At 41.8% G+C, this 12,493-nt stretch overlaps 1 protein-coding gene across 1 annotated transcript in view; it reads right to left on the minus strand.

Annotated features, from left to right (window-relative positions):
- LOXL4 (lysyl oxidase like 4) overlaps positions 1-12,493 on the minus strand; it is a 216,526-nt gene that overhangs the window by 7,962 nt on the left and 196,071 nt on the right. Inside the window, exons 12-14 of the mRNA XM_069239653.1 lie at positions 11,700-11,815; positions 7,600-7,736; positions 1,357-1,468 (exon numbers count right to left, since the gene is read on the minus strand). Of these exons, the coding sequence (XP_069095754.1) occupies positions 1,357-1,468; positions 7,600-7,736; positions 11,700-11,815 (365 nt within the window). The remainder of the gene's footprint in view (positions 1-1,356; positions 1,469-7,599; positions 7,737-11,699; positions 11,816-12,493) is intronic.

Consider the following 12,493-nt stretch of genomic DNA (forward strand, 5'->3'; position numbering starts at 1 on the left):
TTTTAATGCACACTAGACATTTTCTTGTTTTCTCAAAGAAAAATACTATTTGCTTTCATTTATTATAACCCGAAGACATAGTTTAATCAGAAAAGAATCACTAGAGAAAAACGGATAAACAATGGAAATAAAGAGGCACTTGCATATTAAAGTACTGACTGAAAAGCCTTGCCACTTAAGTGCATTTCCTATTAGGCAGAGGTTCCCATGTGATCATGAAATGTTGTCACACAATGCAAGAGAGCCAATGGTTGAAATAGACTGAGCTATTCCGCATTCTGTATGCTGCAGTGGATGGAAGCAAAACTTAGATGATAGATGAACAGTCCAATAGAGGATGAGGGCTGATCCAGAGACCCTCTATGAAAATAACCATGTATTTTTGTGTTTATGAGTAAAAGCTCCCTCTGGGACACCGCACGTGGTATCCTAGATGCCAACTTCACTTGGATAAGAATCAGAGAGCAGGGTAGAAGATATGTTGTGGGCCATCACAACCTCCCTTTTCATTTCAATAGGAGCCCCTGTCCAAAGGTTACTTTCAAGTCAATCCTCCGTTGACAAGAGCTAAAGTTTCGAAATTGAGACTGTGAAAAGCAGTAAAGGACTTTAATTTATTATGCACTACGAAAACTCTTCTGACCTTGGCAAAACCCTCTACATCTAGCTATTTCAATACTGTCAGATATTCCTTGTGGCCACATAAAAGTTTAAGTATGTTTTTTTCTGTACTCAAATTTCATTTCCTCAATTATTCAGTAAGTTTCCCAGGCATCACTTGTTTCCAGGCATCGGATGTCTCCCCCTCCTTTTCTCAAAGTGCCTCGAAGCTTGATAACTGTTGCACATTGTGCACCATCTTGAATGCTGCCTCACAAGGTGGACATCTTTATACAGAAGGAGAAGATAAACCGTTTCGTGAGTGGAATCCTAACTCCTAACTCCTTATTGGAATGTTTTGTAAGCAACATGTGGTCAGACTCATGACATTGCAATATCCAACCAGGGAACATGGCTGAGTTTTCAGTTCACAAAATGTGATAGCCAGCAAACTGAGTCAGTCAATTCACAATGTCTATTAACTATCCATTCACATGTGCCGTTAAGTTTCTTAAATTGAACATGCTTCTCCTCAGGGCACAACTGGCGACAAGCTAATAACTGGGGATCCACACGAACTGTAGTTTGACAGGCTATTGCAAATACTTCAGAGCGTACTGGAACATCTCAGTCCACCCATCTATTGGTTAATGCATTTTATTGTCTAACGGCTGCATGGGGGTCTACGTACCCAGTTAATGTACGGTCGCTGCAGCAACACTTGTTGCACCCACTCATCGTTGACGTCCTTCTTACCTGTGTGGCAGCTGTGCATCCAGATGTGATGGCCATCGTATTTACAGCGACACTTCATCACGTTGTTAGTAAAATCTGACTCGGCCATTTCAAATTTAGGATTCACGACAACCTGCACAGGAACAAAGAGTGCGAGAGAGATAAATCCCAAAGAACAGAGGACTCCCATTAAAGGGTCATTGAAAAGGATATGGGCGAAAATTGAAAGTCTGAACTGTGAAATGCTCTGATTTAAGCACAGCTTAAAATAGAATTTTTATGGATGTTTACGAGGCCTGCCTGCTGGCGAGCCACATGAGAATATATGCGTAACAGTAAATCCTGGATTGCTGTCCCTTGCCTGTGAGGTTTGTACAGACACTCACAATCAGGTCAGTCGCAGCGTGTAATGGGGTCTATGTTCTACTATCAGTCATCATAGCTACTGCTCCTTTAGTAATAAGTGGCGCTGGCCACGGAAGTGAAGCCATGGTGTTGTTAGATGGGATCCATCTGCTATGATCCTGTAGGGACGTGATTGCATCCATCATGTGCAGAAAGACCCTTGTCAACTACACTGATAACTGACATATACAGACCGGGGGTATATTCCACTATCGTACACTGAAGCAACTGAAACTGTGGACAGGGCATGGGAGGATGCTGTATGTGGTACTTAAATACATTGGTTCAGAATTAACTTGAGCATCCGAAAGTCAAGTTAACGATCACAGCAATGATATGCAGTAATACATCTCTCCTGGGTGAAAGTCAGACACACGGGTTAAGCGACTTTAAAAATAAATGCAACTTTCCAAGACTTCTCATCAAGGAGGTGTAGTGTAATATAGACCCAAGGAGCTATCTTTGACTAGATTGGTGATTACTTCTGACAGAATATGCGTGTGAAGTCCCTTGAATCTGCATCTACATGTAATACAACTTCACATCTACTGTAAGTCCTGAGATACACAATGTTCATTACAGGGAGTGCAGAATTATTAGGCAAATGAGTATTTTGACCACATCATCCTCTTTATGCATGTTGTCTTACTCCAAGCTGTATAGGCTCGAAAGCCTACTACCAATTAAGCATATTAGGTGATGTGCATCTCTGTAATGAGAAGGGGTGTGGTCTAATGACATCAACACCCTATATCAGGTGTGCATAATTATTAGGCAACTTCCTTTCCTTTGGCAAAATGGGTCAAAAGAAGGACTTGACAGGCTCAGAAAAGTCAAAAATAGTGAGATATCTTGCAGAGGGATGCAGCACTCTTAAAATTGCAAAGCTTCTGAAGCGTGATCATCGAACAATCAAGCGTTTCATTCAAAATAGTCAACAGGGTCGCAAGAAGCGTGTGGAAAAACCAAGGCGCAAAATAACTGCCCATGAACTGAGAAAAGTCAAGCGTGCAGCTGCCACGATGCCACTTGCCACCAGTTTGTCCATATTTCAGAGCTGCAACATAACTGGAGTGCCCAAAAGCACAAGGTGTGCAATACTCAGAGACATGGCCAAGGTAAGAAAGGCTGAAAGACGACCACCACTGAACAAGACACACAAGCTGAAACGTCAAGACTGGGCCAATAAATATCTCAAGACTGATTTTTCTAAGGTTTTATGGACTGATGAAATGAGAGTGAGTCTTGATGGGCCAGATGGATGGGCCCGTGGCTGGATTGGTAAAGGTCAGAGAGCTCCAGTCCGACTCAGACGCCAGCAAGGTGGAGGTGGAGTACTGGTTTGGGCTGGTATCATCAAAGATGGGCTTGTGGGGCCTTTTCGGGTTGAGGATGGAGTCAAGCTCAACTCCCAGTCCTACTGCCAGTTCCTGGAAGACACCTTCTTCAAGCAGTGGTACAGGAAGAAGTCTTCATCCTTCAAGAAAAACATGATTTTCATGCAGGACAATGCTCCATCACACGCGTCCAAGTACTCCACAGCGTGGCTGGCAAGAAAGGGTATAAAAGAAGGAAATCTAATGACATGGCCTCCTTGTTCACCTGATCTGAACCCCATTGAGAACCTGTGGTCCATCATCAAATGTGAGATTTACAAGGAGGGAAAACAGTACACCTCTCTGAACAGTGTCTGGGAGGCTGTGGTTGCTGCTGCACGCAATGTTGATGGTGAACAGATCAAAACACTGACAGAATCCATGGATGGCAGGCTTTTGAGTGTCCTTGCAAAGAAAGGTGGCTATATTGGTCACTGATTTGTTTTTGTTTTGTTTTTGAATGTCAGAAATGTATATTTGTGAATGTTGAGATGTTATATTGGTTTCACTGGTAATAATAAATAATTGAAATGGGTATATATTTTTTGTTGTTAAGTTGCCTAATAATTATGCACAGTGATAGTCACCTGCACACACAGATATCCCCCTAACATAGCTAAAACTAAAAACAAACTAAAAACTACTTCCAAAAATATTCAGCTTTGATATTAATGAGTTTTTTGGGTTCATTGAGAACATGGTTGTTGTTCAATAATAAAATTATTCCTCAAAAATACAACTTGCCTAATAATTCTGCACTCCCTGTATACAGACTGATGATACTCCATTCCATAGTGCGCCACTCATTATGTTGTAACAATAATAGCCCAGCATTATATCCCCCTGCTGAGGGCTGCTGCAGTTATAAGTCTCTGAATCCAAGTTATAACAAGGAAGAGGGACTTTAACAATCAGTATAGCCTAAAGTTGAAGGGAATAATGCCATTAGATCATTCCACCCATTTAGGGAAGAATGTTCCAAATTTAAAAGGGTTAAATAGAAAGGCAAATGTTGAAATGGTGGCTCAAAAGGCCCATACCAGGCATTACTAGCCCTGATCCTCTCCATCGTTTTCAGTGGAGGTCTCAACATTTTTTATAAGCCTGTTTGTGTGAAGTATGCTTTCAGTCAGAAATCTATAATCTGCCTTTCAGCAAGTTTTGCACTATATAAATACAACATATATACAAACATTCATACACACATAGTTTATCAGACAGTGGGTAGCAGCCATTAAAGGAGAAAACAGGCCTCTATGCTAAGGCACTGATGTATATTCTAATGGTGAGGTGCAGTCTGCGAGCATGAAAATAACGTTAATGATTGGACTCTATTTTTTAAATTGCTTTGTATTTATTTGGTCTTTCAATATCACTTTTTAACGTTGACTTAAAGTGAGGTAAAGTAAGTGAACAAGGAGCCATTTAAATTACCCTCTTCCCCAAATCAACCTGTTCCAGGCTGCTGATGTCATAAAAAATGTATTTTAACATTCTCTAGCTTCCCTATTTAGGTTTGCTGTTCAATCTTGTCACTAATTGTGACTATAAGGAGATTTTGGTTGTTTCAGAGATTTAGAAGGCTTCCAGATGCCACATTATGCTGAGTACCTGGAGTGGGGGAGGGGCAATGGGCCTGTTTGATTGCTTTTTACCCCCTACTCCCAGGGACTGTGGTATTACAGAATGGGCTGCAGATGCTTCTGCAACTCTTTTTGTAATACAGATTGAGCCTGTGCACATGTATCGCTAGTGCGAGCTCACGTTGGCCTTCCCTCATTTGCCGGCCCCATGCACAGGAGGGAAATAGTTGCTTCTGAGCCTGCACTGTATTAGAGATGTGGGCAGGCAAAGGAGCTGGCAGGGGTGAGGGGACCTGCACCACAGAGAACTGACATACTGTCAGTGCGCTCCTCCCCCCAAAAGTGAGCCTTGAAGGGCAAGCTCCTGCAGGCAACTGCAGTCACTCACTTCACCCGCCTGCAGGGGAAACTCTGCCCCTTTTGAAAAGCAGGCTTCATTGCCCCCTGTAAAGTGAAAGGTGGAGTGGTTGCTTCAAACAGCCTGTCTGCCTTTCATTGATTTGCTTGACCTAGGTCAGGTGCATGTTTGCGACTGGCCTGGTGGCAGGGCATTTACTGTAAAAGGATATAGCGACCATCTGTGCCTGGATACCTTGTTAAAGATGTGCAGTGGTGCAGATCAGGGCAGTGCACCCTTTACATAATACGACCTGAGGATACGACCTGAGGAATGTAAATACCATAAATTTTTCTTTTGGTTCTCATCGAAGATTGGCTGAGAAATGATGATGAATGGAGTTTACCAGGGCACCACCATCATACATCTCCCATTTTCATTTGTATGGCACACTTAGGCCCATATTTAAGAAAAATTAATCACAACTGTGCTAGCTCAGTTGTGCATAATTTTTCTTAACTCGAGCTAACGCCATTCCCTAACGCCATCCATGCGCCATAGTTAAGAAATGATGGACGATGGCGATAAAGAATGGTTAGTGCCTCAAACAAAGACGCAAGTCAGTGACGGATTGTGTTAGTGGAAATGGCACTCATGGGTAAAAAATGAAGGTAGGCTGATTAGCGGCAAAATATCCTGTGGATATTTTGCCAGCTAGTCAGTCTAGCATCAGTTTTTGACACACAAGATGGCAAAAAATGACTACTGTCTAAGTATAGACAGGAGTGATTACCACAACCCCAATGCCCACCACAGGGACCAGTGTCCCCACGACAAGCCCAACATACTCAGTGCCAGCCAGGGGGCCCCATGTACAGGGCCCCCAGTGGCACACCACACACATACATATACATTTACTGGGGTGGGCTCCCTCTTCCAGTAGTGTCCCTGTGGTGTGGGGAGTGGTGATGCTGAGGGTTTGGGTGGGCATCTATGTGCCCATTCCATGGTGTTTCCCCATGGAAATGGGCCTACCAGCACTTTAACACCTGGTCTGACCAGGCGTTAAATAAAAATGCTAATCAGGCTCAGTGCCATTATTTAGGACTGCCTCCTAGTTGCACGTCGTTTCAGCGTCAGGAGTTAAATATGGCCCTCGGGGGCTAGCATCATTTTTAGGAAGGGAATGCCTACCTTGCATCTCATTGTCACAATGAGACACAAGGTGGGTTGGTGCTTCCTAAAAATGGCGCTAACGCCAATATTTTGACGCTCGACGGGTCTAGCATCAAAATATAAATATGGAGTTAGGTTACCGCTGCTTTAGTGTCAAAATAAATGACCCTAAGGCGACGCTAACTTTCCATAAATAGGGGCCTAAATCTGTACACTGAAGGTGGCCGTGGTTTGGTCCAGAACTGTTGGCATTTTATTGCTGCAGAAAACATACAAACAAAGACAGAGGTCATCCCAAAGAGAAGTACTTGACTTTGAGTTGAAGTGGACTGAGTGGCTCATTGCTCAGTTTTATATGGTCTGGTTACAACAAAAGCACTACCTTAGAAAGCTTGGGAGGGACAATTTATTGCTGACGTTGAAGCACTATGTCGGGTGACCAATTTTTGCATGATGGTATACTCACTATACTACAAGGAATGATCATGTGAAGGAAGAAATCACAACCAAGAAAAAAACAAATAGAACATCTCTATACAATTAGCTTGTTATCTGGAGCAAACTCAGTGGCATAACTTGATACAATTCTGTCATTTAAACATATTGTTTTTGTATTTATTCTGAAAATGAACATGTTTGTGTTGTATGTCAAAGTACATAAATAATGATAAGCCAAATTAGTGTGCTCAACCTATCCACTGTAACGCGAGGTTTGCATAGGTAGATTTCTTATTTTTAACCCCACATACACACACCTTTATAATACATTTTAATTAACAGTTTGCACTTCTTTAGCAACCTGTGAACATGCTGAGTTCAAGGCCATAATTGTAGGGCAGGCGAATAACAACAGTCAATGTTTTGTGCCGAGAGAATTAACCACATTTAATGCCCTTAGCAGGGTTCAATGAGGTTTAAATAAGGGCTGACTATGCAGTTATCTGAAATAAAGGAGACACAGAACTGGGGCACATCATTAGCTGCAAATGCAGCAAGATTCTGGAGTAATTCTTCTAAAATCTTCACAAAACAAAAGCCCTACCTACCTTTCGGAAGAGAATTACAGCTCTTCTGTTCAGTCTAATCACTGGCTTTACTTTGGGCAGTTCATAGCCCTTGTGCAGCATTTTCTTTTATCATTATCGGGGTTTCAGGTGTTCCAGAAGTTCACGATTATAGCAAGAAGAGTTGGCAGCTCGCTAAAAGCATTACTTTGATGACACCGTAAAGACTCCTCCCATAGGTCTTTCTACCGAATCTTTCTGCTATTTCTACGTGCAGCAATGCCTATATCTACTTTATGCATGCCTCTCCTGTGGCACCTTTTCTGCATTACTGGTAATGCAATCAATAATAGAAATATGAGTAGCAACTCAAAGGCACTTACTTGGAAGATGTAATCCCCTGGATCGACGTCTGTGATATCCACCCACTGGCAGTCAATGTCATGGCGGTACGTGTCCCAGCAGCCCACTGTCACTCCCTGTTCTCCAAAGTTAGCACACGCGTAGCGCCTTTCCATACCTGAGCAGAAGGTAATGTCAGTACTGGATGCAGAGTAGCAATGTTTCCATTACTGTTTTTATTTGTTTATAAAACTAGGAGATAGCATGATTAGCAAAAGAGATTGCTGGTTGATAAGGTTTCTAATTTCAGTGAAAAGGGTTTGAAAACACACTTCGGGGGCTCCCTGCACAAGTAACACCATCCTTGTTTGACTGTATTTAATTATGCTTGAAATACACCAGAAGAGTAATTCAACATTTAGAGCTATTTCTTAGCATAGAAATGCCCCGTTGTCTTCAAAATGGGCACGAGGAATAATTGTTGAGCTAAGATATAGTGCTAAGTGCAACCAAAAACAAATAGCAAGTGTGAGCAGACTTTCCTGCTTCCTAAATGTGCTCCTAAGGTGGGATTTTCCCCCAATTTACTACTTGGCATTTATTTTTCCAACATTGCAATGCATTTTGGGCCTTGTAATATTGCATTTAGCATTGTATGTATAGGCGCAAAACTGTGAGTGGTTTTGGGTAACAAGTCAGGCCTATTTGGAAGTGTCATACATGACATCGGTCAATTTCCAGATGGGTATGAAATTTGGAAAAAATATGAGGCACGAATAAACATCAATTTGCGTCGAAATGTTTTTAGGTGCTGTTTAAAGTTTTTCATACTTTTGGTTCCTTTACTTACAATATATTTTTCAAGTCACATTTGAGATTTATCGTAAAATATGTAACAACACCTTTTCTGGGCTATTCTTTTAAAATACATGTTTTCCTGGAAATACTACAAGAAATGTATGGCTTGCTTTCTTTTATTGTGCATATTTTTATTTTTATTGGAATAATTTGAAAAAAGCACTAGATTTCAGTTTTGTCTCCTAATATGTGAGAGCGTGTACTCCAGGCCCCGCTGAAATTCTACAGCTAGCTTGCAATGTTTAATATTTTAATAAAACTGAAAAATATGTTTGCCATTTTGGGGGGAACTGAGCTGGAGAAATAATTTTACACCAGACGAAAATTGAAAATTCTCAAGACCATCCCTGTAGATGGAGATGTTTTCTTGAAGATGATCAGTTTTGTGATTATCTCCATCTCTAGGGGAGGTGTGAACTTAAAGAGGAGAGCAGAGTTGTCTGAGTCTCATGGAAGCCTTGAGATTTAGAGGATTATGTTTAGGGCTGTTGGAGAGAACTGGCTCTATTTTGACGATGAAGAAAGACAAGAGATCCTTGCAGCACTTTTGGGAAGAGGGTAGCAAAGTGATGTATATATTGAAAATTTCTTTGGCAAAGTTACCTACTTAAGAGATCCTGACTTTACCAGATCAGAACATAGCTTCAGGGGCGTAACAATAGCCCCTTCAGCCCCTGCGATTGCGGGGGGCCCTGAGCTCCAGGGGGTGGGGCCCTCAGCACCACACATTCACACACTGGCTGTCACTGTGCTCGGGTGGAGGGGCCCCCGGCCCTCAAGCTCTTGACTGAGTGGGAGGGGCCCTCAAGGTACCTTGCAGGGGGGCCTCCTTCACGGTTCTCTACACCACTGCATAGCTTTTGACGCATGTGGTGAATGATGAATGCAAACTTGCCAGAGTGAATTTAGGTCACAGTCTGACTAGCTTACAACTCACTTGTTTCACGTGTTCATGGTCGATGTTTGAACCATGCATTTTCTGAAGGTCACTGTTACAGGCTTCTTTGCTGTTGGAGCTGAATTAAGGTTGTTTGTGTCTTTAGGTAGATGTCCATTGATAGTGTCACAAATATTGTGTGTAGATCTAGAGGTAGGTAAAAGATTGTGACTATCTAGGTGAATAGGTCATAAGCAGTATTAAACTAGATCTAGCAGTGTCCAATAATTCATAGTTGAGTAGGGAAAATCAAGTTTAGAGTCTTTCAGGATTTAATTTGAGGCACGGAACATGGTTTTCCATTGATACAAATGTTAATGGTCAGCGAGGCATTGTTGACATCAGGTAGTTTGCTGACAGAAAACAATCCTTCTAGTATTCTCAGTACACGGAAATCTGCAAACCACCTGGTAGATGTGAAGCCAAGCTTGAGTATATGGTGTGTTAAGCCTTCTTTCAGGTGGTAAATGCCAAGTGCTTCAGGACCAGACCAGTTAATGGGAAGGCCCAAAGAGTTACTGTACTAAATAAGGAGAGTTAAGGAAAAAGGAAGAGGAAATGACAAAGTAGGCTGGAATAGGACATAAGGTGAAACAGGATCATGCACGGCCCTACTTCAACTGCCTAAAAGAAAGGTGTGAGATGTGCTGAATTTGCCATTAAGAATGTTACCCAAGTCCCTAGTCCAGAGATATTAGTAACATACACCAGTGCGTAACAGAAAGCCACGTGGGCCAGAGAGAGTGAGGTCTCGAATATGGTTACTTCAATCAGTGCATTTGTAACACATTTTTAGGAAAGTTATAGTAATGTATATAGTCAGATCAGCTTTTCCCCTAAGCAAAGGGATGGGTTACAAGAACCCTCTGTATCATGGGACCCTAGATCTTTGAAGAAAGACTGGAGTATGGGACTTAGCCAGCTCGGTGTGAATATTTACTGATTTATGTTCTGCATCAGCTGGGTTCCTGGACCCAGATAGCTAGGTCACAGCATCAGTAATATAATGTGAGATGTGCTGAATTTGCCATTAAGAATGTTACCCAAGTCCCTAGTCCAGAGATATTAGTAACATACACCAGTCCGTAACAGAAAGCCACGTGGGCCAGAGAGAGTGAGGTCTCGAATATGGTTACTTCAATCAGTGCATTTGTAACACATTTTTAGGAAAGTTATAGTAATGTATATAGTCAGATCAGCTTTTCCCCTAAGCAAAGGGATGGGTTACAAGAACCCTCTGTATCATGTGACCCTAGATCTATGGAGAAAGACTGGAGTATGGGACTTAGCCAGCTCGGTGTGCATATTTACTGATTTATGTTCTGCATCAGCTGGGTTCCTGGACCCAGATAGCTAGGTCACAGCATCAGTAATATAAGGTGTTACATAAAGATATTGGAAATGTATGCCGTTATGTATATAGATGAAAGTGCTCTGTGAAGATATTTCCATCCACACAGCAAAGAAGGAAGAGTACCAGCTCCAGCACAGGTTGGTGCAAGTTAAAATGCAGTCTGGAGAGCAAGGAGCTTTGGTTGTGCTACGTGTTCAGTTGCTGAACCGTACAGTATTGCATTGCTTGCCCTTTAATATTACAGGCAGTGTTTTCAAGCATACTGCTACCTCCAGTTGGATAATAATTGTATCTGAGGAGGCCTCCACCTCAATGTTCTGGCCTAGTCAAATGACAAGCGTATTGCATGGCTCCTTTCCAGCATTGGCACTAGATTTTAGTTCATTAATTCCTTCCAGAAACCACTGCCATCTAGAATTGCACTTACAATACCGCTCCAAGCGAGAGAAAGCACTAAAGGCTTGCTAGAAAGTTTCTTAAACTTCAAAGCAGCTTTCAACAGTATCACAAGACTGATTTCTAGAAGCATTAAATAATAGTAGGACTTTATCAGCAAGAAACTGTCCATATAACAGGCTCGTCTAAAGCGGGGTTCGAGGGAAGGCCAGGGGTCACTATCGAACAGGACTTGCACTTTATGAGGACTCCTGCTCATGATGCAACATGTAGTTATACATTTCTAAGTAAAGATGCTCTATTTATTAATACTAGACAGGTAAACTTTGAAAAAGGTCCTTCTGTTAGGTAAAGCCATGATCCAGCCTACTGGCCCGACCCCGCAGTAACTTCTGAAATACCTATGGGCTTGGGAGCTTTGCTATGCTATTTACAGGTTCTGTCTAAACGCTTGAACCCCTATGGAATAGACAATTACTTCATAATGTTTGCTCTGTTTTTTTAATCGTGTTTCGCTTTTTTGGTCTTCCTTTCACACATATGTCGGGTTCAAATATCTCAGTCTCCAGCTCTCAGCTACTCCAAAAATAACATACCTGCACCACAGTATGTATCTTCTAAGCAAAAGCTTGCTTTGTGACCTTGTGCGACCTTGGATCCGTTCAGCGTTAAGAGGTCGTAGTGCGTGAACACTTCAATGCTGTGGTAGTGTCTGGGGGAGGAAAGAGGGAGCTGGTTAGTGAGACCCAAATGACCAGTCTCTGTGATGTCTGACAACAAAATCATTACATTCAGTCACTGCCCAATTTAAAGCGGAAAAGGCGCGTTTAGAATGGCGTCTGAAGGGCTATAATTACAATCTAAATTGAAAGTCTAACTTTATAGTAACCTTTGAGCAATCTTAGCAAAATGCACATTAAAAAGTGTCATAACGGCTCCGTCTCCGTGCGTCAGCGACAACAGAGTTACTTTCATTATACATTGTTTAAAAAATAAAAAGCAGAACAGTATTCTGATATTTCACGGTTATGTGCATGTGTGATTTTGATGCTAACTTTTTATGTTTCTATGATGTTCTTCACTAGTATAATCAAACTGAACTCAAATGTATAGCCTCAAAAAGAGGCCATACAGTAATCGCATGGTGCCCTAATGTAGTTAGTTTACAAAAGGGTGAAAAAAACAAAAACATTTTAACTTTAAACATAAAGGTTCAAAAGCCCATAAAAGATTGGGGACTTTTTAAAAATAATTAATACGTTTTCTAATGTCATGTGTTAGAAATTGGGTCTCTAGTTGGCAGGAGTATGCACCCTGTCGAAGTAGGGACCCCAATCCTAGTCAGGGTCAGCTAGATACACACTTAGAGATAATGTGCTCACCCTCTGGT

The sequence above is a fragment of the Pleurodeles waltl genome, chromosome 6 (genome assembly GCF_031143425.1).
Source record: "Pleurodeles waltl isolate 20211129_DDA chromosome 6, aPleWal1.hap1.20221129, whole genome shotgun sequence".
Taxonomy (NCBI): Eukaryota; Metazoa; Chordata; class Amphibia; order Caudata; family Salamandridae; genus Pleurodeles; species Pleurodeles waltl.